This window comes from Rhinopithecus roxellana, chromosome 6, assembly GCF_007565055.1.
Source record: "Rhinopithecus roxellana isolate Shanxi Qingling chromosome 6, ASM756505v1, whole genome shotgun sequence".
NCBI lineage: Eukaryota > Metazoa > Chordata > Mammalia > Primates > Cercopithecidae > Rhinopithecus > Rhinopithecus roxellana.
The window spans coordinates 47,614,242-47,641,976 of NC_044554.1; the positions used below are offsets into that span (position 1 = coordinate 47,614,242).

The 27,735-nt window shown below is 41.6% G+C and overlaps 2 protein-coding genes across 6 annotated transcripts in view; one reads left to right on the forward strand and one right to left on the reverse strand.

The window, feature by feature from the left end:
- Window positions 1-27,735, forward strand: part of LOC104667537 (protein PMS2CL-like) — a 1,213,215-nt gene that overhangs the window by 724,955 nt on the left and 460,525 nt on the right. The gene's annotated exons all lie outside the window — the stretch shown is intronic.
- RNF216 (ring finger protein 216) overlaps window positions 1-27,735 on the reverse strand; it is a 158,903-nt gene that overhangs the window by 105,730 nt on the left and 25,438 nt on the right. For 3 of the 5 annotated variants that reach the window (XM_030932192.1, XM_030932193.1, XM_030932195.1), the window contains exons 3-9: window positions 27,104-27,237; window positions 18,278-19,120; window positions 16,904-16,980; window positions 9,165-9,267; window positions 7,880-8,044; window positions 3,777-3,891; window positions 64-203 (exon numbers count right to left, since the gene is read on the reverse strand). In XM_030932192.1, the coding sequence (XP_030788052.1) occupies window positions 64-203; window positions 3,777-3,891; window positions 7,880-8,044; window positions 9,165-9,267; window positions 16,904-16,980; window positions 18,278-19,120; window positions 27,104-27,237 (1,577 nt within the window). Of the gene's footprint in view, window positions 1-63; window positions 204-3,776; window positions 3,892-7,879; window positions 8,045-9,164; window positions 9,268-16,903; window positions 16,981-18,277; window positions 19,121-27,103; window positions 27,238-27,735 lie in introns of those variants that run through there. The other 2 variants (XM_030932194.1, XM_030932196.1) reach the window with 2 other exon arrangements.

The following is a 27,735-nucleotide window of genomic DNA, read 5'->3' on the forward strand; positions in this document are numbered from 1 at the left end:
TAAACCCTAAGAGCAAACCAGAATCCCAGAAACACACCCCAAGACCAGAGCACATCTTCCTACCTCTGCCATCTCTTTGATTTTCTGCTCATAGAACTCCTGCTCTTGTTGCACAGCTGGAAGGAGAGCACGCCGGTCATAGGACCTACAATGTCGTCGCTTATTTTCAAGAAAGAACATCCTCTTTTCTATTTTTATGTCACCTAGAAGATATACGACAATGCAAAAGCATGCAGACAACTGTGTATTAGGAATCTGGGCCAGCCATGTCCATTCTTCCCGGCCTCATCCTCCACCTTCTCTCTGGCGGTACGTTTCATGACTTCTCTACCACACTCTATAGAAGAGAGTGTGGTAGAGAAGTCATGAAACGTACCGCCAGAGAGAAGACTGGGTTTTCTCTCTGGGAAAGAGAGAATTTGGGAAGACTGGGTTTCTTACCATTTGCCAACCTACCATCCATTTTTTGACCTTTCTGGTTCTTTCCCTCTCTTTATGCTCCAATTGGAAGGCATCTCTTATTCTGTCACTAGTGTACTATGTGATTATACCACAATTTATTATCTATTTCACTACTGAAGACATTTGGGTTTACTGTTTTGAGTTAATCTGAATAGTGCTGCTTATAGCCATTTGTTGGTGAATGTATGTCTGCAATTTAGCTGGGAATTGCTAGATCATGGGATAGGCTTACTTCCAGCTTTAGAAAATAATGCCAGTGTTCCAAAGTGGTTGTACCAGTTTACACCCTTCCTCCATCAGCAACGCATATGAATTCCAGTCTCTCCATGTCCTTACCAGCACCTATCCTCGGTTTTTAATTTTAGCCATTCTGGTGGGTGCAAATGTGCTATATGTTTTTCAACCATTTTTATTTTGAAAGCATTGAAATATACAAGGGGCTGAAGGAATAGTACCTATGTTCACCACAATGTATTATGAGAATAAAAGACAGCAGAATGACAAATATCAGACATGTAATTAATCTGTTTAGGTTTTGTATTTCTTTTGTTGATTGGGCAATTTATGATATTCTTTTTGGAGACAGAGTCTCGTTCTGTTGCTTAGGCTGGAGTGCAGTGGCACATTCACAGATAACTACAGCCTCAACTCCTGGGCTCTGGCGATCCTTCCACCTCAGCCTCCTGAGGAGCTGGGACTATACAGGCAGATGCCACTACACCCAGCTAATTTTTTTGTATTTGCCATGTTGTCCAGGCGGGTCTTGGGAAGTCCTGGGCTCACAAAATCCACCAGCCTTGGACTCCCAAAGTGCTGGGATAACAGGTGTGAGGCACAATGCCTGACCAATTTATGTTTTGCTACAAAACTTTATCTCATCCAGATTTTCAATGTACTCTTGTCTGTTCTTGGTACTCTCTTGATTTTAACATTTACTATCTGGTTCCTAATACATTTTATTTTCATTCTCCTTTTCTCTTGCTCCTTCTCATGTTTTTTAAAATTCAAACCTTTTCTTCAGTAAACCAGTTTTTGGGGTCAGGCGCAGTGGCTCACGCCTGTAATCCCAGCACTGTGGTAGGCCGAGGAGGGCAAATCATCTGAGGTGAGGAGTTCAAGATCAACCTGTCCAACATGGTGAAATCCCGTCTCCACTAAAAATACAAAAATTAGCCAGGCATGATGGCACACACCTGTGATTAACCCAGCTACATGAGAGGCTGAGGCAGGAGAATCGCTTGAGCTTGGTAAGCAGACTCCGTCTCAAAATTAAAAACAAAACAAACAACAAAAAAAGTTTTTGGTATTATGAGAATGGAAAAGCACATGTTTAGAGAGTAAGCTTTGAAGCCAGATTCCCAGCTCAGCTACTCGCTAGCTGTGTAACATGTGCCAAGTTACTTAACCTCTCTGTGCTTCCGTTTTTTTCTATAAAATGATAATAACGGCACATACATCTCATAAGGCTATTTGAAACATAAATGAATTAATCCATTAAAGCACTTAGAAAAGTGACTGGTACATATTAAATTCTTAATAAATGTTAATTACTATAATTATCAACGCTAGAAATTAAAACATTTTTTCACCCTCTATTAATTCTTTCGTCTTTACTCAGTTCTTTTTGTACTCATGTTAAAGTAATAAGATTTATTTTCAGTCCCTTATTTTTAAAAATAAATGCAATTAAGTCTACAAACTTTCCTCTAATGTATTTTCCTGTATGACCATAAAAAGGACAGAGGAGGGAGAACCCTGTCTCACTCTTTGAGTCAAGCAATTATAGCCCAAAGAGCAGTGCTTAGATGGAAAACAAACTGAAAAGGAGAAAAATGGGATGCCTGGAACAGATGAGAGATTCTTAGCCTCTGTCCTTATAAAAAGCTGTTAAAAAAGGCTCAGTGTGAATCATAAACATTAAACTACTAACATAAATCAAGTATATTTTTTATCTCATGCTTCCAGGGTCCTTAAAGATTATCTGATAAGTAAAATTTAAGAATCACATCTAAATTAAAGCGCTATAGTAGAACAAGGGACTGAATCAAATAAAATGAAGTTAACAGGGGAAAATGTGAGATGCAGCGAAACTGAGAGAGGTATATGACCTGACAGCAATGTGGTGAAAAGAACAAGGTTGAATGTGAGCAGACCTCATGTGGAGTATGATGTTCAGTCTTCTATATCCCAACTTTCAAAGAGACCCTGACAAGCTAGAGAAGGGCATGTAGGGACGGGGAGAAGGGCAGTCAGGCTGACAAAGGGGCAACAGCCAGAATCTGTCTCTCCACAGGCAAGAACTACAACCATGGCAAGACATTTTAGGAAGTACACACTGACTTAATACAAAGGAAGAACTGTCTAAAAGACGGAGCTGACCAACAAGGGAGTCAATCATCTTGTAAAGTAGCACTTTCTCCACCACTGAAGTCAGAAACAAACAAGGATGCCTATTCTGAACTGTGGGTAAATTTGGCTGAATGAAAACCACCTGCACACTGCCCCTAGTTCTACATTCTGCCACAGGCCAGGAGAATGTCATGTCAGCAGAGCGCTGCTCCACAGACTGGCTTAGGAACCTCAGGAGTCATAACCTAAGAGATTTGCTTTTAGATCCTGAAAAGTTCATAGCAAATACAAACACTTTCCAGCTTTATAGTTACCTGAGTTCCCACTCAGTCATACCTGAAATCAAGTGTGATAATTAAGTGCACACGGAACAGAAAGGGATGATCACTAGAAAAGTTGTAGTAACTCCTTTACTGGGTAGAAGCAACTCAGATAAAATCTGAGTTATTATAAAACTCAAGTTTACATTTCTGGGGATGAGATCTGAAGTAACCTCTTCGAAAGGGTTTTCAGCAGTTATTTCATCGATAAGAATGACAGAATTTTGGAGAAACATGTGGCTACTGGCCATTCTCTCAGTTGCATAAGTGACCCTCTGCAGTAAGGCCTCATTCATAAGTCTGAGTAGTTTTTACCTAACAACACAGCCAATTCTCATCAAATCTTCAAGATCAGTTTTTTCCCCAAGCTTAACAGCATACTCAAATACTTTCTCACACATGAATTTTCTACCACACAAAATTTTCCTGCCATGGTTTATCTTAAGTAGGAAGGAGGAGGCCAATAAGTGCAGCCACTTTCTAAGAATTTCGATGTGCTGAAAAAATAGTTCCTGTCAGTCACTCCTTGGACTGGCCTGGCCAGATGCTGGGCAGACACCTGTAGCACAGCTTCCTTCACTGACTGTGAAGAAGAAAAGGTACCGTGTTGCAGCTACACACTGCCAGCAACACGGTTTGCATTACCTTGTTCAAACTTGAAATCGATGTAAGAATACTGGTTCATTTCTTTTCTCTTCTTCCTTTTTCCACTGGTTTCTGGTGATAGCTCCTGCCATTTTTTAATGGCATCAGAAAAGGCCTAAAAATTGAGAAAGCGAGAGGTTACTTCTATATATGGAAAATAAGAATACATGAGACAGGCAATCCCCAAATGCCATTTTAACACGGTTTCAGCTTTCTTCCCAGCATGGCTAACAATAGGTAGTGGCGGCCGGGTGCAGTGGCTCAAGCCTGTAATCCCAACACTTTGGGAGGTTAAGGCAGGCGTATCCCTTGAGGTCAGGAGTTCGAGACCAGCCTGGCCAACGTGGTGAAACCCTGTCTGTACTAAAAATACAAAAATTAGCCGGGCATGGTGGTGCACACCTGTAATCCCAGCTACTCAGGGGAGGCTGTGGTAGAAGAATCACTTGAACCTGGGAGGCGGAGGTTGCAGTGAGCCCAGATTGCACTGTTGCACTCCAGCCTGGGCGAAAGAGTGAGACTATGTCTCAAAAAAAGAAAAAAAAAAGAATAGGCAGTGGTAAATAGGCATTTCTTTATTTTCATTTTCTCTGACTTTCATAAACTGGTACAGTGCTGGAAGCAAATACATACTGACAGGTTAAAGAGTAGAGAAAAGAAAAACTGTTGGCTGGGTGCTGTGGCTCACACCTGCAATCCTAGCATGGTGGGAGGCTGAGCGGGGCGGATCACTTGAGCTTAGGAGTTCAAGGCTAGCCTGGGCAACATGGGGACACCCCATCTCTACGAAAAACACAAAAAGACAGCTGGGAGTGGTGGTCCACAGCTGTGGTCCCAGGTACTCAGAGGCTAAGGTGGGACAATCACTTGAGCCTGAGAGGCAGGGTTGCAGTGAACCATGATTGTACCACTGCACTCCATCCTGGGTAACACAGGAGACCCAGTCTCAAATAAAAAAAAAACTGTCCAAGCTGTCCTTGAATAAGTACAGGTTAAATCACACGACAGTGGGCTGGTGAGTTCCATTCTGTAGGCAAATCTTCCATGTTTTTTCTCTGGCCAATGCTCCTCTTTATTCTCCCCTAACCTGCTTCCCCCATACTCTTCTCTGCCTGCACCTATATGCACCCCACCCTTCGAAAGCATGCTAGGGTTCAAAATCCTTCCACTGGTGAGGATCCCTTTTCTTTCCTACCTTCAGCTTCTCCTTCTTAGATTTTCCTTATCAGGATTTAAATGTGTTGAAGTCAGGGCGGGCACGGTGGCTCATTCCTATAATCCCACCACTTTGGGAGGCCAAGGCAGGTGGATCACCTGAGGTCAGGAGTTTGAGACCAGCCTGGACAACATGGCAAAATCCTGTCTCTACTAAAAATACAAAAAATTAGCTGGACGTGGTGGCATGCGCCTGTAATCCCAGCTAATTGGGAGGCTGAGGCAGGAAAATCGATGAACCTGGTAAGCGGAGGTTGCAGTGAGCTGAGATCGCGCCACTGCACTCCAGTCTAGGCGACAGTGTAACTCTGTCTTTAAAAAAAAAAAAAAAAAAAAACAGTGCTCAAGTCTGCCATCCTAAAAAAAAGGAGGGAGAAGGGGTACCTGATTTGAACAGGAAGGAGGAGTGTGTGAGGTAGGGCCACCCTGCCTGGAAGAGAAGAAGGAAGAGTGGGAGCCGTTCAGGAAGACTGGGTGGGGCTCCTAAGTGTGGCAGGGGGTAGGTGGTCTTGGGGCTCATGTCCTGTGGCCACGTTGTTAGGGTGCAGGGCAGGCTGGGGTCCAAGCCTGGGCGGCATGAGAAGGGGGGTGGCTATGATGGCAGTGTCTGTCTGAAACTCCTGCTGAAACTTAATTCCCAGTGTGGCGGTGTTGAGAAGGTGATCTCATCTTTCTTTCAATGCCAGCCCCTCTTTCGTCCTCTCCTCTTTGTAGAGAAATTTATCAGAGGAGCTGTTTATCTGCTGTTTCACCACCTCACCCTTATGACCACAAGCTTTCCAGCTGTCTCTAATCTGGCATCTACCCTGCCTTTGCACTTACTAATCTATGCTTATTATTGAGTGGCCAAGTCTACAAGTCTACCATCTACATTTTAGCCCTCATCTTGCACAAACTCTTAGCAGTATTTAATAACAGGCTGGGCATGGTGGCATCCCAGTGCTTTAGGAGGTTGAGATGGGAGGACAGCCTGAAGCCAGGAGTTCAAGACCAACCTGCACAATCTAGCAAGACCCCATTTCTACAAAAAATGAAAAGATCATCCAGGTGTGGTGGTGCACACCTGTAGTCCTAGCTACATGGGAAGCTGAGGCAGGAGGACGGCTTGAGCCCAGAAGGTCAAGGCTGCAATAAGCCATGATTGTGCCACTGTACTCCAGCCTGGGTAACAGAGACCCTGTCTCTAAATAACAATAACAATGATGATGATGATAATACAGACTGCTCCAGTCTTTCAACTTCCTCCTTCCTGTCTGCCTGCCTCCTCCGCTTGGTCTTCACATGTCAGCAGTCCTCTCTTCTCACCTGGTATCTCTGGATACCTCATCCTGGCTGGTGAGATTTTCCATATGCTGATGACTCTCAAAGTCTTATCACTATAAAACCCAAGGAGATAAAAAAAAAAAAAAATTCCTATCTACAGTTTATATTTTCCAAACTTTTTAGTCCATTCAACCTCCCAATGAATTATTTTTACTTAGATAATTCTCACAGGCCCTTCTCAGCACATTGGCAACCAATGTTTCCCAGACTGAATTCATGATTATTTCCCTCCAAAGCAAATGTTTATACTAGTTCTCACCCCAACAAATGATACCAACATCTTCCACCAAACTCCTACTTGGGTCTGTGATTAAATGTCCCTTGCTCAGGGAGGCCCTTCTGGAGACCCTTGGTCTACCTTAGGTTGCCTCCTGTTTTACCCTTTCAAAGCCCCTCTATTTTTCTTTCAGTCTTTTTTTGGCCGGGCACGGTGGCTCATGTTGGTAATCTCAGCACTTTGGGAGGCTGAGGCAGGCGGATCATCTGAGGTCAGGGGTTGCGGATCATCTGAGGTCAGGGGTTGCTGACCAGCCTGGCCAACATGGTGAAACCCCATCTTTACTAAAAATACCAGCCAGGCGTGATGGTGAGCATCTGCAGTCCCAGCTACTCAGGAAGCTGGGGCAGGAGAATCGCTTGAACTGGGGAGGCAGAGGCTGCAGTGAGCTGAGATCGCACCACTCCACTCCAGCCTGGGCGACAGAGCGAGACTCCATCTCAAAAAAAAAAAAAAAAAAAAAAAAAAAGAGGTGGAAGGGGGTTGGCCTAGACCTCAGCATGAGCCATAGTCCTTGGCTTGGTTCTTCCCTTCCTCCAGGTAAGATCCAATGAGTATTTTAACCACTACGGTAACTCCATGTTTGTCCTTTGGACAAAAGAAACATCACAGTGTTTGCTGAGAATCACAAGAATTTCAGTAGAATAGAATTTAATGGCAGTAAGGGCGAATGAGGAGTAAGCCAAGGTCTCTGCTGGTACATGCACTTCTGTTCTGGCCACAGCTACAAAGCGGGCACCGTGTGCTGTCCTTCATGGAAGATGTCTGCTACCCACCACGAACCAGCATCTTTCTCACCCTTAACAAAGGCCTTTAAGTGCTATCTATTTTAGGATCCTAGGGGGAGAACGGTGGGAGCTGTCAGTAGCTGTCCATTCTCTTCTGAGAGGGCACTGCTGCGTTCCCAGACTCTTTACAGACTTTACGTCCCATCCCTGATAGGATAACTGAGCCATCTGGAGGATGGATGGTCGTGTGACCTGTCCCAAGTCAGAAAGCAAATCAGGAAGGAGCAGGATTAGAACACATCTTTCATACTCCTGCATTCCACAGTAGAATGTATTACCCTCCAGGTTTTTATGGTCAAACCAGGACTTCTCTGCTTCTCAACTATCTATTACTTCTTTTCATTTAACCCTGCATGATCAGCAAATACGTATTTATCTTCACCCTAATTCCTTAGCAATCATAAACCATCCCAATTTCCACAAGCTGGACTGTTCATTCTGTTATCATGGGAAGATGTAGCCAAGAGGTGTCACCCCAAGAGGAAGACCAAGTAGAGCACCTTTCGGGTGATTGCATAGTGTCCTTTGAGCTCGTGCAGGGCCCACTTGATGTCCTGACTACTGAGCATTTTGAAGTCGGCCATGAGGAGGTCAGCAGCTTGGATGAAGCAGCGCTGGTCAAGAGGAGTCAATTTAGAATAGTCAAAAAAGTCTATTTTAGGCAACTGAAACGAGAGAGAAGCATAAAATCAGAGGCCAGGCAGTACATTTCCCATGTAAGGGAAATCATTTTAAGAATTACATGTGTAGAAAAGAATAACGTTTGTTCTAATTACTCTATAAGGAAGTTACCAGCCCTGTAAGAGAGATGAGAAAATGGTGGCTCAGAGAGGGTAAACGAACCTGTCTGGAGCCGACAGACTAGTTTTACTAGTTATAACTAGTAAAGAAGTATAGTTGGGGATTTAAACCAATCTTTCAGCCATTCTTTCCATAACATATTTACACACAACTATTTTTTTCTATTATAGAATATGTAAGAGATATAATCAAAGAATCTATGGGGAGTTGGAAGATCAAGCAACAGATCTTCATAAAGTTAGTTCTCAACCATACTTTACCATGTAACACTCTAAATGCCAGTTTGGATCACAAATAATGACAATGATTAAAGTTTTTAAAAACCAAGCTGTTTACATCTTGATATGAGATCTGGTTAAACACATGTATAGTATACACTGCATACAAATCTCACATTAAAAGAAAAAAGATATTCAACTCTAGGTAATGATCTGCATGCTGACATATTTACAGGGAAGTGTACTGATGTTTTTGCAATTTACTTTGAAATGCATTATAATGAAATGAAACATAACAAAGATGTGCTGATGGACAGACAGAGGACATATGTATGATAAAAAGGATACAGTAAACTGTTAACTTTTTAGTAGCACCAGTGGTAGGGATATAGGTGATCAATGTAAAATATTTCAACTTTTCTGTAGGTTTGAAAATTTTCATAATAAAATGTTAAGAGTCCTGGCCAATTCTTGTTTTGTTTTAGGAATTTGCTTTGTAGGATTAAAGATATGGAGGATTCGTTTAATTCTTTGTGGGGAAAAGGAAGATAAGAATTACAAGGAAAGATAGAAGTTAAAGACAGAATTCAAAGTGGCTCACAATGGGAGATCTCACTGAAGTATAGACATATTCTGAAATCCTATGTCCCTCTGCTAGTCTTCAAAAACTTGCCCCAACAAAGCACTTTCTTCCCATAGAGATAACAACAACAACAAAGCAGGGCATTTCCAGGTAGCAACTGCAAAACAAGAACACCACACTTGCCTTTGTCTCATCCTGGCTGGCCAGCAGACTGCTACTGGGATTTATAATGATTCTATCTTCTCTCTTTGGATAATCTGGGTTTTCCAGAAGAAAATTACAAAGTCTGCAAAAACAAATGATGTTACTTTCATACTGCTTCCAAATCCCATACCTGCCCATTGTTTCAAATGCAATATTTGAAGAATATAGTCCTTAGTCACACATTACAGCTGGCCTATTAAGAAATTAAGATGTGTGCAGCCCAGAAAAACTAAACAGATAAATAAACAAACAAGTGCACTGAATTCCTATCTTTGTGGAAGAGAAAAAATTTAAAAAGTAACGAACATACTGATTAAGGCAAACTCCTCTAAAGTTTAGGTATCAGTTGTGTGTTAATGTAATGAAGTCACTGAAACTATTATTGGTTAAACTACGAAATAGGAAAATTTGTAAGAAAAGTAGCTACTCTTTTGTCAAGAAAACTATGAACAAGAAAGAAGTGGAAAACTATGTATTCACATTTACAATAAAAAAGTCTGCTAAGAGACGTAATAAATAAATATAAAAGACCTTCTGTTAATTCATTAATACTTTTTACACCCCTCTGGTAACATAAATCTCTATGGTAATATAAAGCTGTATGAGCCACTGAGTTATACTCGGTTTATTTAGCTAGCTGTTAAGCTAGACTGATGAACAGATCATGTTTTCCTACGAACAGACTCTCTTCACACCAAACCCATTAGCTTTGTCTATTATCATCATGAAATACTTCCAAAGTAAGGATATATAGAGTGAGATAACACACATTGATGTATCACCACCCAGACCCAACGAATGTTAACTATTCAGGATCTTCACAGACTAATCAGACAACCACCTTGGAACGACTGCACGGTACTGAAGATAGAGTGAGTGGGGTACAGCTCTAGCCACATTCAGTAGCAAGGAAGTTCCTTTGCTCAGAGATTAATGGGGACTTCCCCTTTTCTCTGTTCTTTCTCTTGCTCCAGTAGATTCCTAGGATGAACCCCTAGGTGCTATACCTGCAATTCTTACACACCTCCCTTTCTACTGATTCTCTTTTGCCAGATGTCAATAGTAAGGCCTATAATAGTAGGACAGGAGGTCTGGCAGAAAGAGGGCAGAGAAAAAGTGCCCAGCTCTGCCTCCTTTTCTCACCCAGGTGCCAGGGTTTGGGGACTGGTTTGCACGGGTTCGTTTATTCTGCAACCCCCACCGGGGACCCATGTCAAAGTGCTCTCCCTCATCCTGACATCTCAATGCATTTCCTTTCGCCATGACTTCTGGGAGTCCCATACACTTTTTGTCTCTAAGCTCCCCGCTTCCCTACCACCACAGTCTGCCCAGTCTACGGAACACAACGCCAGAGGCCCAAAGAGAGGAAAAAAAGCAGGAAACTCCTATTACAGAGGGAGACAAGAATTCAGAGTACATTTTCCTTTAAAACCATTGTCATCAGTGGTAATCCTCTGTCCTAGAATTCACTGGTGTGCACTGAGGTTATGCAAAACTTTGAAGGCTGACCTGAGAATTAGCCACCAGCAAAAATCCCGTCTGTAGGGAAAGGCCTGAGTTACAGACAACTCATTACATGTGCATATTTGACGTGGTGACAAACCAGACACGGACTAGCTTTAAAATGGTCTGTTTTCACACGTTTTCTCAAGTACATGATACATAAGTACACCTCTACATGAAATACAGGTAGAACAGTAGATATGATTTCTTAAAAAAAAAAACATGTTTAAGAGGTTCACCTCTCCCCATTTTATATTTTCAACAGTATTAAGAACTTCAAATACTGAAATGCTACAGATATGAAGTTCCACAAGGCAGAAATCAGAAGCTCTCACTATAAACTGTCAGAATTCATTTCTAGTTTAATCCTTTCATTATGCTTACCAACAGAGCTCTTCTGGAGGTTAAGGGACATTTAGAGGCACAGAAAATGAAGGATAAAGTTTTTCTTCTACAGAAACAAGTGGTATTCTCTAATATCTGCACCCTGGGGCAAAAGCAGAGGGGAAGCCTGTTGGACTTCAATCTGCCCACCTCTTCATATGATCTCATGCTTGAGGTGATCTAACATGCTAGCGGATCTAGAGAAGGCACTCCTGCAAAGTAAGCCAGGCTAGTACTCCAATCTTTCAACCCTTAGATAGTTGTTGCTGCCTTCATCCAACTGAAGTTGACCCAGTGTGAGCGAAAGGTCTAAGTTAACCAGCCAGAGTAGATTACCTGCCATGTGGTTCTGTAATGAATAGGGCCTTCCTGCTTAAAATGGCCAGATGGTTCCATCTGAAGGTCATTGAAAGACGCACATAAAGCAACTGAGACTGAGCTACAACAAAATCCCAGCCTGCTCAACTCAGCTTTGGGCCTTATTTCCAGTTTCCATTAACATTTTAGTTTAGTTGTGGAATTAACATTGTCCTAGGAGCCCAGAGACTAATGGAAAGGAAAGCAGTGTCAGGAAAACAAGATTGGCTTGAAAAGATGCAATACAATGACTGTACATTCCCTTGCTTTTCGGATATCACAAGAATTTTTTTTTTTTTTTTTTTTAGACGGAGTCTCGCTCTGTTGCCCAGGCTGGAGTACAGTGGCCGGATCTCAGCTCACTGCAAGCTCCGCCTCCCGGGTTTACTCCATTCTCCTGCCTCAGCCTCCCGAGTGGCTGGGACCACAAGCGTCCGCCACCTCGCCTGGCTAGTTTTTCGTATTTTTTAGTAGAGACGGGGTTTCACCGTGTTAGCTAGGATGGTCTTGATCTCCTGACCTCGTGATCTGCCCGTCTCAGTCTCCCAAAGTGCTGGGATTACAGGCTTGAGCCACCGCGCCCGGCCTCACAAGAATTTTTATGTGTTTAAGGATCAATGTTTGTTTCTGAGTGATATAAAAAGCACAGAGGGTCAGCAAGTCCCTAAAAATAAGTACACGTGTGAGACTCAGGAAGTAGAACAGAACTATAACAGAAGGTGTCAATTTGATTACAGTTTAGTGATTTTTATAGACAATCTTGAAGATATATTTAAACATGATGTTCATTTGCAGAAGGAGAGAAAAACATCGAAGTATTCTTCAATTTCTATGAGGCTAAATTGTTAAAAAATACTAAAACATGTTATCTGGTATTCAAATCATTGTTCTTTAAATGAGCTCAATTTATACTTTTCTCTACCATTTACATTTTCTGTAATGAACAAACCAGTACTACATTTCATAACCAGGAAAACATTAACCAAAAAAAAAAAAAAAAAAAGGGATTCAAAGAGAAGAGAGAAGTAAACAATTCACATGCAAGGGAAATACAATTAGTAAACAAATATATGAAAAAAACAGCCAATTATCAAAGAAATGTCACTTGTGCTACTTTATGTCTACACTAGTTAACTACAAAAAATAACATCATAATTCAGTCTTATCAAAGAAGTGTTAAAGCAATTCACACATATAAGTTGCTTTTTAGATGAATGGAAGTCTACAAGAAAGTTTTCATTGTAAAAATGTAGTCATTGCTGCTCAATTTTCCTGTAAACCTAAAACTGCTCTAAAAAATAAAGCTCAGTAATTTTTAAAAATGTAGTTATTATTATGTCACTTAGAAACCCAAAAAGAAAGTATTTCAAAAGCTAGGAGGGGAAAAACTCCCCCACAAACAATTCTGCTGGAAAACAGCAAACATAGCCAACAGAAGGTGGATGCCAGGGCGTGGGGCAAGTAGAGTTCAGGAGACAAGCAGGAGAATGTTCAAAGCTACATTATTTGTGACAGTCAGAACTCAAATCCCTATTAAAAGTAGACGGAAAATTTCATCGCTAAGTGGTATATGAAAAATATATAAACTGTGGTTCTACCCAACATGAATAAGCCTCACAAACATAATGCTGAGTGAAAAGAAGTCAGACGCAAAAGACTACAGACTACACAAAATCTTTATGTAGTGTTCAAAGAGGATAGCAACGTTCTATTTCTTGAAGATTTCTGGGTTGTGGTTACATAAGTGTTTGGTTTGTGATAAATTATTGAGCTGTGCATCTTTATTTTCATTTTTCTTTATGTATATTATATTCTACAATAACTAAGTTTAAAAACTATACACAGGCCGGGCGCGGTGGCTCAAGCCTGTAACACCAGCACTTTGGGAGGCTGAGGCGGGTGGATCACGAGGTCCGGAGATCGAGACCATCCTGGTTAATACGATGAAACCCTGTCTCTACTAAAAAATACAAAAAACTAGCCAGGTGAGGTGGCAGGCGCCTGTAGTCCCAGCTACTCGGGAGGCCGAGGCAGGAGAATGGCGTAAACCCGGGAGGCGGAGCTTGCAGTGAGCGGAAATCTGGCCACTGCACTCCAGCCTGGGCGACTGAGCAAGACTCCGTCTCAAAACACACACACACACACACACACACACACACACACACACACACACACAAAAACTATACACAATAAAGAATATGTGGAAAGGCTTGAGATGGTAACTGGCATGTACATAACAAAATGGCTTTTTTTCCTCACTGTATTGAAGGTTAAATACCCAGGGAGAGTCTCTTGTTGAAAAACAAAAAATGCTTTAAGAGTGTGGGTAATCCAAGCTGGGTGAGGTAACACATGCCTGTAATCCCAGCTATTCGGGAAGCTGAGGCAGTAGAATCATCTGAACATGGGAGGCAAAGGTTGCAGTGAGCCAAGATCATGCCATTGCACTCTAGCTTGGGCGACAAGGGAAAAATTCGGTCTCTCAAAAAAAAAAAAAAAAAAAAAAAAAGAAAGAAAGAAAGAAAAAAAGTTTGCCGGGCATGGTGGCTCATGTTTTCCAGCACTTTGGGAGGCTGAGGCAGGGGGCTAACTTGAGGTCAGGAGTTCAAGACCAGCTTGGCCAACATGCTGAAACCCCATCTCTACTAAAATACAAGAATTAGCTGGGCATGGTGGTGTGCGCCTGTAATCCCAGCTACTCAGGGGGCTGAGGCAGAAGAATTGCTTGAACCCAGGAGACGGAGGTTGCAGTGAGCCAGGATCGCGCCACTACACTCCAGTCTGGGCAAGACAGTGAGACTTCATCTCAAAAAGAAAATAAATAAATAAATAAAATAGAAAAAGTTTGTATAATCCAAAAACTTCAAGACAGGAATCTAAAGTTGTTTCAAACTGACACTGCCCTTGGGGACTTGGAAGAAGCAAAAGCAATCCTCTCTAAAGAAACCAACTCTATCAAGAACTCAAGACATGAGCTTAGAGTCAAACTTAGAAAATATACAAGAAAATGAGGCACCATGGGAGCCAGCAGGAAGAAAAGAATAAGATTCCGAAGAACTTAACACATCAGAACAATCAAACTCACAAAGAAGCAATGTTTATTGTTTAAAGAAATAAAAAAAGATTAAAAATATAGGCCAAGAGCAAAATTCTAGGAAAATAACCAAGATAATTAAAAGCTAAAATATCATAACTGAAAAACAGTAACACAGTGGATGAGTTAAAAGATTACACTCTGCTGAAGAGAAATTTGTGGGCTAGAAGACACCTGTGAAGAAATCATCCAGAATGCATCTCAGAGACAAAGAGGTGAACTTAGAGACATGGAAATTGTGGGAGAAGAGTTACAGAAGACAGGAAACAGCTACAAAATTTCCAGAACTGACAACATCACCAATCTATGGCCTGGTAGTATATACTCTTAACGGTTTTGCCTTACTGAGAAGCATGTTAAGTAAAATTGATAAAGATTAAGGGAAGGCCAGGTGAAGTGGCGCACATCTGTAATCCCAGCACTTTGGGAGGATGCGGTAGGCGGATCACCTGAGGTCAGGAGTTCAAGATCAGCCTGGCCAACACGGGGAAACTCTCTCTCTACTAAAAATACAAAAATTAGCCAGGTGTGATGGCGCATGCCTGTAATCCCACCTACTTGGGAGGCTGAGGCAGGAGAGTCACTTGAATCTGGGAGGCGGAGGCTGCAGTGAGCTGAGATTGCACCATTGCACTCTAGCGTAGGCGACAGAGTAAGACTCTGTCTTAAAAATAAATAAATAAACAAACAAAAATCTGATGACAGTGGTTGCCTCTGTACAGAGGTGGGATCAGACAAGGCCACTACTGGCTCCAACAGTGTCATTGTACAAATTAGAAAACAGTACCTACATTAAGTACCTGGAAAGGGGTCCTTCCTTCTCAGCCTCAGCAGGGAAGAAATCCACCTGCACCCCTGACTGAGAACTACAGTATAAGATAGGAACTTTGAGGAAAGGTGTTTAGTGAACTGTCTATTTTGTTTAAGTTTACCACCAGGCTGGGCACAGTGGCTCACGTCTGTAATCCTAGCACTTTGGGAGGCCAAGGTAAGCGGATCACGAGGTCAGGGGTTCAAAACTAGCCTAACCAACACGGTGAAACCCTGTCTCTACTAAAAATACAAAAATTAGCTGGGTGCGGTGGAGCACGCCTGTAATGCCAGCTACTCAGGAGACTGAGACAGGAGAACTGCTTAAACCTGGGAAGTGGAGATCGCAGTGAGCCAAGATCACACTACTGCACTCCAGCCTGGGCAACAGAACAAGATTCAATCAACAACAACAACAACAACAACAACACAAATTACGACTATTTCACTTCTGCAGATCAGAAGGAGGGGAAAGAATATATTTTCATTTTATTTATTTATTTTTTTTTTTGAGACGGAGTCTCGCTCTGTCTCCCGGGCTGAGTGCAGTGGCCGGATCTCAGCTCACTGCAAGCTCCGCCTCCCGGGTTTACGCCATTCTCCTGCCTCGGCCTCCCGAGTAGCTGGGACTACAGGCGCCCGCCACCTCGCCCGGCTAGTTTTTTGTATTTTTTAGTAGAGACGGGGTTTCACCGGGTTAGCCAGGATGGTCTTGATCTCCTGACCTCGTGATCCGCCCGTCTCGGCCTCCCAAAGTGCTGGGATTACAGGCTTGAGCCACCGCGCCCGGCCATATATATTCTTCAGGAAAACTTGTATTTTTAAAAAGCATATTTAAGACTTACAAAAAAATTTTTTTAAAATAGAGACAAGGTCTCACTCTGTCTCCCAGGCTGGAGTGTAGGAGCATAACATAGCTCACTGCAGCCTTGAATTCCTGGACTCAAGTAATCCTCTTGCCTCAGCCTCCCAAAGTGCCAGGACTAAAGGTGTGAGCCATGTGTCTGGCCCATATTTATCCTTTTCATAATGAAAATTAAGAAATGCTTCTATGTATTTCTCCAGAGTGGTTGCAGAACACTTTGTTACAATTGTAGGGAGGAAAATGTCTTAACATCTTGACTAAAACACAGGTAGTATCAACCTCAGAAACAACTCAGCATCATAATTCTGTAACCATGCAGTATTCCATAAAATCCAGAAAACAGTCTGTATATCACTGTCAGAATGAACAAGGTCATTAAAAAAGACATGCCAGTGAAATAAGCCAGTCAGAAAAGAATAAATACATGAGGCCCTGATAGCAGTCAAATCCATATAGAAAAAAAGTAGGATGGTGGGTGCCATTGGCTTGGGAGAGGGATGGGGAGTGAGTGTTTAATGGGGACAGTGTTTCAGTTTGAGAAGAAGAAAGAGTTCTGGAGATGGATGGTAGTGATAGTTGCATAATAACGTTAAATTACTTACCACCACCAAATTGTATATTTAAAAATGATTAAAATGGTAAATTTTATATTATATATATTTTACCAGCACCACTACCACAAAAAAAGCATGATATTATACTTACACATTCAGATCATAATAATTCTTCAAATGAATTATTTCCTCAATAAACCCATTTGCTACATCTGGAAATCTTGCTTCCTAGAAACAAGTAAGAACATAATTTACATTTCATTCACTAGAATGGTTTCAAATGCCAATACAAGACGGATGGCAAAAGTGTAATAAAATGATTAAGACTAGAAAAGGGCTGTGAAGCAGGTCTGTGTGTGTCTTCAAAGTCAACACTAGTTCTCAGATTCATCTGTCTACATAGAAGATTAGGTCTAGAAAGGTCTTGAGAGATCTGGTTCTCTGTCCCCATTTTACAGATCCATTCTTCATTGTTTCAACAAATATTGAGCATCTCTGTCTAGACAAAGGGAATCGAAACACAAGTAAGTTACAATCTCATGCCAGCCCTCAAGCAACTCACAACCTCGTGGCTAGATAAAAACACCTGGGTGGCTGGGCGCAGTGGCTCATGCCTATAATCGAAGCACTTTGGGAGGTCGAGGCAGGCGGATCACCTGAGGTCAGGAGTTCGAAACCAGCCTGGCCAACATGGTGAAATCCCGTCTCTACTAAAAAAAAAAAAACAAAAAAATTAGCCAGGCGTGGTGGTATGCACCTGTAATCCCAGCTACTCAGGAGGCTGAGGCAGGAGAATCGCTTGAACCCAGGAGGCGGAGGTTGCTGGGACTACAGGCGCACACCACCACACCAGGCTAATTTTTTGTTTTTTCAGTTGAGACAGGGTTTCACCATGTTAGTCGGGAAGGTCTTGATCTCCTGACCTCGTAATCCACCCGCCTTGGCCTCCCAAAGTGCTGGGATTACAGGCGTGAGTCACCGTGCCTGGCCCTTGTATTACTCTTAATATCACCACTAATAGAGCTTTGTAGGATGACAGAAACATTGTCCTCTATGCTTGATGATGAGGTAAGCTGTTAGCCTCACGTGGCTACTAAGGCTAAGATGTGACTGGTGCCACGGGAAAATTTTATTTAACTGTAAGACATTTAAATGTAAACTGCCACAAGGAGTTAGTAAGTGCCATATTGGACAGCATAGGTCTAGGTAATTCAATAAACCTGCTTTAAGGGTTTCCATTTGGAGTGAATTCAAGGAATTTGAAAAAAATGAGGAACTGCAGGTATGACAGCACCAGGCCACCATGATATGCAGTTAGAATCCCAGAGAGCTTCCTGAAGGGTTAAGTATAGTAAAGGAACCCCGATTCCATTTTCACGTCTTCAGAGTGTCTCTTTTCTGTATATCTAGATATATACTTCTTAGAAAAATAAAGTCCATACATACAACTTTTTTTTGCAATAAAAAAAAAAGAAAGAAAGAAACTCAGTATATGTAGTGTCTGCATTTACTTGATAAAACTTACCGTTTCTTTCACTAATAGTTCAACAAGTTCTTGATCTACCTCTGCAGCTTCTTGCCCCCAAATGTTTTCCAAATTAGGCTCTTCAGATTCTTGCATTGGAAAGGCTGGACCTGGCTCTTCATCATCAATTGCTAACTGCTGGTCTTCAAACTCTCCTAGAGGATGGGCAGGCTGAGGAGAAGAGGGGCCTGAAATCCCACCTTGCTGGGGTTCTGGCCTTGGAAAAGCTGGCCCCGGGAATTCATGCTGAAACAACAAGCGGCCCAGTTCTGCTTCAGGCTGCCGTTCCTGAGGAACAACTTGGTTTGTTATTTCACGGGGCTGTTGCTTCAGAGACTGGAAGTAAGGATGATCTAACCAGCAGTCTTCTTCGATGGCCTGATCATCTGCTAGAGCAGCTGACTCTCCTGGATTTGATAACAGCTCTGTCTCTGAGTCTTCGGATGACTGGTTCTGAGTTTCCAAAGGATCGCTTTCAGTGTAAAGAAGGCTACCTTCTTCCAAGATGATGACTTTCTGCTCTGATCTGGGGTTGACAATGTCATTTGCTGCTTCGTTACGACTCGGTCCAGGCTTGGGTTCTTTTTCTATTTGGCCACTTGGCTTAGTGAATTCAGAGATTCCAGGAGGCCCAAGATCCAGAAATTCACCGTAGTCATCCTCAGAATCATCCTGTGCCCCAGAATCAAACAATGGGTTGTTACACACTGAAAAATAGCTGCTCTTATCTGATTCAAATGCTGCTCTAGACTTTTTAGGGCTTTCTTCTCCCAACCTTTTCAGATCTTGCCACTGGGCAGCTGGTTTGATGAGATTGGGTCGTGATCTCTGAGGTTTATTTGTCTAAGAAAAAATGAAATTTTAATAATTCAATTTCTTTCCTATGCCTATCCCTCCTTATGTACTTATATTGAGCTTCCGAGATAGGATAGGAAAGAAACAAAAACACCCTTCCCCTTAACAATACCTATTTTTATATTTATCTTAACATTGAAATTTGATTACACTATGTAGTATCTGTAAGAATCAAAGTAGTCATTCATAGATTAAAGCCTGAGATAGAGTTTGAATTATAATTTATTTTTACTTTTCAGACAGAGTTTTCCTGTTACCCAGGCTGGAGTGCAACGGTGCGATCTCAGCTCACTGCAATCTCTGCCTCCCAGGCTCAAGCAACTCTTGTGCCTTAATCTCCCGAGTGGCTGGGATTACAAGCATGTGCCACCATGTCCAGCGAATTTTTGTATTTTTAGTAGAGATGGGGTTTTGCCACGTTGGCCACGCTGGTGTCAAACTCCTGGCCTCAAGTGATCTGCCTCCCTCAGCCTCCCAAAGTGCTGGGATTACAGGCATGGGGCACCGTGCTTGGCCATGTGTGAAAACTCTTATACTATCATTTACTGTTGGTGAATTTAGGAGATAAATTTGGCACTATTTATTAAAATAAAAAACGTAGCCCAGGTGCGATGGCTCACACCTGTAATCCCAGCATTTAGGGAGGCTGAGGTGGGTGGATCACAAGGTCAGGAGATAGAGACCATCCTGGCCAACATGGTGAAATCCCATCTCTACTAAAAATACAAACATCAGCTGGGCGCAGTGGCGCGCGCCTGTAATCCCAGCTACTCGGGAGGCTGACGTAGCAGAACTGCTTGAACCAGGGAGTCAGAGGTTGTAGTGAGCCGAGATGGTGCCACAGCACTCCAGCCTGGAGACAGAGCAAGACTCCGTCTCAAATAAATAAATAAATACACAAATACATAAATATAAATAAAAAATGTGTATCTGTCACCATTTTTTCATAATGTTCTATAAACCCTTATCTATCTAAAAAAGGCATATACAAGAATATTCAGCATAAACAGAAAAAACCCTAGAGACATTCTGAAGTTTGTCCCTGAGTGAACGGTTAAATAAACTATTACTTATTTGTGCTACAAAATACTCTACAACTGACCCCTACCAAAAAAGAGGTAGCTCAATCTGCACTGAAATGGGAAGTTTCACTAAGAAATGCCATTAAGTGAAGAAAAGCAAGCTGCAAAATCATACACAGAATGATTCCATTTACTTAAAATACGTCAATAAGACACAAACAAAATCATTTCTAAAAGTATGTGTATGTACACACATGTATATACACATCGATACATACAAATTCAAAGAAAAGACCTGGAAGGATACATGCTAAACTGGTAACAACAGTTCCTCTGGGAAGTCCCTAGAAGAAAGGAGATGGTTCATCTCAGGCTTTAGGGTGGGTCCCTGAAGACTATGCCACTGAAGTAAAGGGGCAAGCTGGAAATACCCTGGACCTCCCAGGGACTGATTCCCAGTGTGGAGACTTTAACTCCCTGAATGTGAGGTGCTGGTGTTCTTACTCTTCTTCAAGAAACCAATTAAGGTCCTCTATAGAGAAACATAACATCATACAGAATCCCAAAATTTTCGTATGCAATGACTTACACTCAATCAAAAATAACTAGGCATACAAGAACTTAATGCAGCAATAGAAAATCAAAAGAGAAGTAACAGACAACAGAAACAAATATACAGGGATTTCACACAGTGAAGTTATCAACATGAATTCTAAAATAACAGCATCTTTAGGGAAATCAAAGACTAGATTGAGAACTGCAGTCAAGAAGTAGAAGAATAAAACGCAAATTCCAGAATGGAAAATTACAATAACTAAGGTTGGATGAATATATAGTATTTTAAGTAAATATAGTTAAAGAGAGAAATTAGTGCATTAAAAGCCAGGTCAGAATAGCCATAGTAAGGCATAGACAAAATGGACAATTACGTAAGAGACCACGTCAAGAACAAAAAGGTCTTCAAAACATGTAACTGGAGTTGTAGACAAGAAGAAGCTGTTTCTTTGGTAGAGGAGGAGAAAGGAAAACAAGGGAGGGAAGGGAAGGAGGGGGACACATAATGGTTAGTTCAAACAACCATTTGAACTAAAAAAGGGATAAAACGTAAGGAGAGTCACAGATGAAGAGGAAGTAGGACAGCCGTCTGTTTTGTTTAATTCTATAGAATATATTCAAAACCTCAAAGAATACACTAGTTCTAAAGACTCAAACAAACAAACAAAAAACAACCCTCAAAGAAATAAAGAAAACTTCTGGGCCAGGTGCAGTGGCTCATGCCTATAATCCCAGTACTTTGGGAGGCCGACGTGGGCGGATCACAGGGTCAGGAATTCAAGACCAGCCTGGCCAACATAGTGGAACCCCATCTCTGCTAAAAAAGACAAAAAATAAGCCAGCTGTGGTGATGGGCGCCTGTAATCTCAGCTACTCAGGACGCTGAGGCAGGAGAATCGCCTGAACCCGGGAGGCGGAGGTTGCAGTGAACCGAGATTATGCCACTGCACTCCAGCCCAGGAAATAGTGTGAGACTCTGTCTCAAAAAAAAGAAAAAAGAAAACTTTGGGACAGGCACAGCTGGCTCATGCCTATAATCCCAGCACTCTGGGAGGTGAGGCAGGTGGATCACCTGAGGTCAGAAGTTTGAGACCAGCCTGACCAACATGGTGAAACCCCATTTCTACTAAAAACACAAAATTAGCTGGGAGTGGTTGTGCATGCCTGTAATCCCAGTTACTTGGGAGGCTGAGGCAGCAGAATTGCTTGAACCTGGGAGGCAGAAGTTGCTGTGAGCCAAGATCACGCCACTGCACTCCAGCCTGGGCGACAGCAAAACTCCCATCTCCAAAAGAGAAAAAAAAGGAAAAGAAAAGAAAAGAAAACTTCTAAACTTTTTATGAAGTCAGAATCATGTTTATATATAAAAAAAAAATCTGTCAAGGATATCATACGTACACACAAACCTATAGGCCAGTCTCCACTTATGAGATCTACAGAGAAAACACTAATATTAGCAAAAGGAATCCCCAGCAGCACATTACGACTACATTACAATGCCACAACCAAGGGGAGTCTTTTCAAAGACAATAACTTACCAAGAGGTCAAGAAAGAAAAACCACATGACAATCTCTGTAAGATGCTGAAATCAAATGTAACAGAATCCTACACTCACTTTAAAAAAAATTTTTTAAGCCAAAGTAAATAACTAGTTCCTTAACATAACTTAAAAAATGGTATCTCAAGCAAAAGGCACCATTAATGAAGAAACATTAAAAGTATTCTCATGTATGTCTGCGGCCATTCTTGTTCTTCTCTATCAAAACTATTAAAATTTTTGAGGAAGTACCATAATATCATTAGACAAGTGAAAGAAGTATAAAAATTGGAAAGATCAGATGCAAGTTTTCAGGAAATTAAGAGTCAACTGAAAAATCACTGTAGACAATAATGGTAAGGTGATTGAGTATAAAATTAATACAAAAAACAACAAGGGTTGGGCATGGTGGCTCACGCCTGTAATCTCAGCACTTTGGGAGGCTGAGGCAGGCAGATAACTTGAGGTCAGGAGCTAAGAGACCAGCCTGACGAACATGGTGAAACCCCATCTCTACTAAGAACACAAAAATCAGTCAGGCATGGTGGCAAACACCTGTAATCTCAGCTACTCGGGAGGCTAAGATAGGAGAATCGCTTAAACTCGGGAGGTTGCAGTGAGCCGAGATTGGGCCACTGCACTCCAGCCTGGGTGATAAAGCGAGACTCTCTTAAAAAAAAAAGTAACAAGAACACTTACTCTCCACTTTGGAATGAAACATCGCCTGATGCTAGAGTCACAATAAAGACAACTGAGATCCTTACACTATATTTGTTGTAATTTTGTCCTTTGACAGGTCTAGCAACCCAAAGGGACAGAGACTGTTGATGATCTTGAGGTAACTCAAGGAACACAGGAAAACGGCTAACTCCCTTTTCTGGCGAGTAATGTTTTCCTCACAGAGCTGCAAGAGTTGGAAGTCCTTCTCAGGTCTGAGCTCTGCTGTCTTTTTAGCACCTGATCTCTTTGACTTTGAGGGTATCAAGGTTAGGCTGCACTGTGAGAGAGCATTTGACTTTGCAGTACCTAGGGTTAATCTGGGCTATGGCGGGGCACATGACTTTTGGGAATGTGAGGGCTCACAAAGCACTGGCAAGAACTGTATTTTTTGCTCGCTCTTTGCAGAGGTCTTTATGGCTTGAGTCAAGCCCCCAAGATTATGGCCAGAAAGAAATGTGGGTGCCAACTCCATTTGCTGCTAGCATACAGGGGGGCAGTTTAAAGCTAACCAATCCCAGCTGTGTTGAGTGCAGGGAGGGTATAAACTCAGGCTTTTGGAATCTGTGGGTATGTGGATTCCTTTTCTTGCAGGCTTAGGTGAGGGAAGACTCAGGTGTCTGACTGTGTCAGACAGAAACTGGAAAGTTATTGGCTACGTTGGACATCTTGGAGCCAAAGCCATCCCGGTCCTGAGATATACAAGGTCCAACATAAAAACAGCATCCCTAATTTCTAAAAATTGGAGTACTCTGCCTTCTGGTAGTCCTGCCTTTTCATGTATAAAACTTCTGGCTCTAGAAGCTACAAATAGTTACGAAAGTGGCAAAACTTTACCAAAAATAATTCAGAATTACAATGACCATGATGTGGAATGTTCCAGATGAAAAAGAGTGTTCATCCAAGAAATTCACTTGAATCCTAGGCCTCCAAATTACACGGAAAGAACGAGATTCTTACTGACATTCAGAGGCCTCAAAGAGACAACAGGATTTTAAAATAGCTTTTTTGAAAGATTCACTGCTAAAAGCTCATGAAAAACTAGAAATGCAAAATTACCTCCCATACCAAAGACAGATAAACTAATGTAACTCCCACTGCTCTCATTTTACCTGAATACTCCATCTACTCCTGAATATTCACAGTCTACTAACTTTGAGTTGCCCTTCTCTGAAAAAAAGTTCAACTGTTTCCTTATAAAACAGAACAACCTGAAAATACAGCAAGTAATTCCTGACTTACATGCTATGGATAAAAACAGGCCATAGTTTAAAAATGTCCTAAACCTGGGGAAGACTTTCAAACATTTTTTAAAGAAATCAGTGTCTTAATTATAACATATGACCCTAGGATACCTGACTTTTACCAGCTAACATAAATTGGTGGGACCAGGGGAAGGAGAGGGAGTAAAAACGGATAAAAGCAGCAGAAGCAGAATGTTATTTTCCTGAGGATGATATTCAGGACCTGACAAGTACCATCCAGTCTACTTATGGGCCAGGCAAAGCCTGAAATATCAGACGTAACCTTTAGAAAGCCATTCCCAAAATGTTTCAGCTCTATGGTGTTATCTGAAAGCAAAATAGATGCCCCTTTACAAACTAAGACAGATCCTAAGATTTTGTCTGTTTTTTGAAAATTAGAGACAAAGGCAGACACAGGCCATGCGTGGTGGCACACACCTGTAATCCTAGTTACTCTGGAGGCTGAGGCACGAGAATCACTGAACCCAGTAAGTGGATGTTGCAGTGAGTCAAGATTGCAGTACTGCACCCTAGCCTGGGCAACAGAGGGAGACTCCATCTCAAAAAAAAAAAAAAAAAAAAAAAAAAAAAAAGTAGATACAGGGTCCCAGGCTGAAGTACAGTGGCACAATCACAGCTCACTACAGCCTTGAATTCCTGGGCTCAAGTGATCCTCCTGCTAGGCCTCTCAAAGCACTGGGATTACAGGTTTTGAGCCACTGTGTCTGGACTGACCTTTAAGGTTAAGGAAACAAAAGTTACCTAAGAGGTCAGGGTTCACGGTGACTGGCATGGCAACTCCCTAAATTCCTATGCTCCAAGAAAAACCAAACTTTGCTAAGCTCCCTACCAATAGGGTGTATCAGGCAAATATCAGACCCCTCCGTAACTCCAATTTACAACCCAGAAACCCACTACAACTCTTATTGGGACAGAGGACTGGCCTTACAAACATCGTTTTCTGATAAATGACTACATACAGATCTTAAACCAGTTTCTGCCAGCTTATAGAGGCTGCACACAAACTGTCTTTGTGCCCTACAGTTCACCTTTTGAAGGAAAAAGCCAAATTCCACCTCACTTTAATGCTGAAACTCCACCCCAGGGAAGCTCTGGTTAGTCTTTGGCAGCCCTGAAGTCAGTAACTGATTAGGAAAGCTAAATTCTGAGTAGCTGGGATTATAGGAGCTCACCACCATGCCCAGCTAATTTTTGTATTTTTAGTAGAGACGGGGTTTCACTATGTTAGCCAGGCTGGTTTTGAACTTCTCTGGCTGGGACCAGAAACCCAAAATGATGGTAACTGACAGTGGCAATGATGCCTTAAGGTTTGGTCAGGCCCTGGGTGAAAGCCTAACAAAAAATGAGGAATTGTTAAATAAAAATTATAGGAGGCCACTGTTTTGGACTAAGTGCCTGCACTAGACCCCAAAAGACCAGACTAAAACTCAAAACAGAATCATCCATGTAAGTTTCATGTTACCAAACTCAAACCTGGGAAGTTCACTTGACCTTCCTAGAAATCGAGAGAAAGAGTGAACAACCAATTTCTTAAACAGGGCAGTTTAAATCTCCAATGGGTATCATAATGAATTTCCCTCTGCTTTAATCCTTATACGGGAAAAGTGGCCTGAAGCAGCCTGATGTTAACTAATCAGTTATTTTTCTCTTTTCTGTCTCCTTGTCCCAGTCTGACAAGAAAAGTAACTTTGAAAGGACTTTGCTTCTGCTCTTTTTAGCCCTTCTCTGTCTATAAAGCCAACCACTTCTGCGAAGCTCAGAACAGCTACTGAATTTTATGGAAGGAAGTGTTGATTGGCTCTAGAACCACAATAAAGCCAATTGGGATCTTTAAACTAAAAAAAAAAAAAAAAAAAAAAAAAAAAAAAAAAAAAAAAAGCAACAGACTTGTAGTTTAAAAAACACAGTTTAAAAGTACAATGAAAGGGCTGGGCGCGGTGGCTCATGCCTATAATCCCAGCACTTTGGGAGGCCAGGGGAGGGGGGGGAGAGCGGATCACGAAGTCGGGAGTTCGAGATCAGCCTGGCCAAAATGGTTAAACTCGTCTCTACTAAAAATACAAAAATTAGCCAGGCGTGGTGGCAGGCACCTATAATCCTAGCTACTCGGGAGGCTGAGGCAGGAGAATCGCTTGAAATCAGAAAGTGGATGCTGCAGTGAGCCGAGATCACACCACTGCACTCCAGTCTGGGCAAAAGAGCGAAACTCCGTCTCAAAAAAATAAAAGTACAATGAAAGAAAAGATGTCATTCACAAAAGGAACAGAAAATATAAAATAATTAAGAAAAACAAAAAATATTTAAGATCTATATTAAGCAAAATTCAAAATGCTTTCTGGCTGAGGAATATAAAAAGTCTTGACTACATGAAAAGACAAAATTTGTTCTTGGTTAGAAAGAGCAGGATCATAAAAATTGCTCTATAAATATAACAGGAAGATTTGTTTTGGATTAGGCAAACTGATTACATATATATCTATTTATATTTTGGAACTTAAAAAGTTGATTGTAAACTCCATATAAAAATTTAAGTGCAAGACTATGCAGGATGATTCTGAAAAATGTGGGATAATATGGAGAGAATAAGGCCAATCCAAAAGTAAGATACACTATAATGTTGTAGCAATGACAACAGTGCAATGTGGTACATTAATAGTCAGATGGAACGACGGTGCAGATACTCAATCCAGAAGCAGACTGAAACATACAGCTTCTAAATCTAAGGGGACATGAGGTAGAATGGAAAAGAGGCTGTTCTCAGAACGAGTAGAAGAGGTGCTCTTAGCTGTTCTACAACAAGGCCCACAAGAGTGGCTGAAAACTCAGATCACCAATTTGCAATAATGTCTCAATGTAAGTTTAAAGAAAACTCACTTCTGTCAGGATGACATCATCATCCAGGTCCTCTTCTTCATGCTGCTGAGGAGCTGGGGTGACCAGCATTGGAATCCCTTCCTCATCTGAGGAGTCAGATATGGTGATGGGCCCATCTCTGAGACTGATCCACTCTACAGGAAAGCAGAGAACACTGTTACTGGGAGGCTGGCACTATCACATCCAACCCTTTAAGTTTGTCCTGACAAGCGTACAGCCTAAAGTCAACTTCATGGCTACTAGTGTAACGTACCTCCTTAAGCAGCCTATGCACTTAAGCATTAAGAGCCATGTTTCTATGCCGACTTTTGCCAATAACACATTTTGGGAACTGCTAGAGAACATCTGACAATTACTATGCTCAAGATTATCAACGTTTTCTCATACTAGATTGGAGAGATCTGTTCATAAAATTTTCGAGACTGCCAATTTCTTTAAAGTGAAATAATGGTCTCTCAATCCATCTCTATTCCTCCCAGGAATAAGTGGCTATTTTATTTAAATTGTTTGGTCTGAAAAAATTATCACTCAAAAATAGTAAAAGTTTAATTATTTAAAATATTGAAATTTGCTCATCTTAAACACAAACTTTAAGAATCATTTAAGCGAACCGATTTCAATGCTTCAGTTAA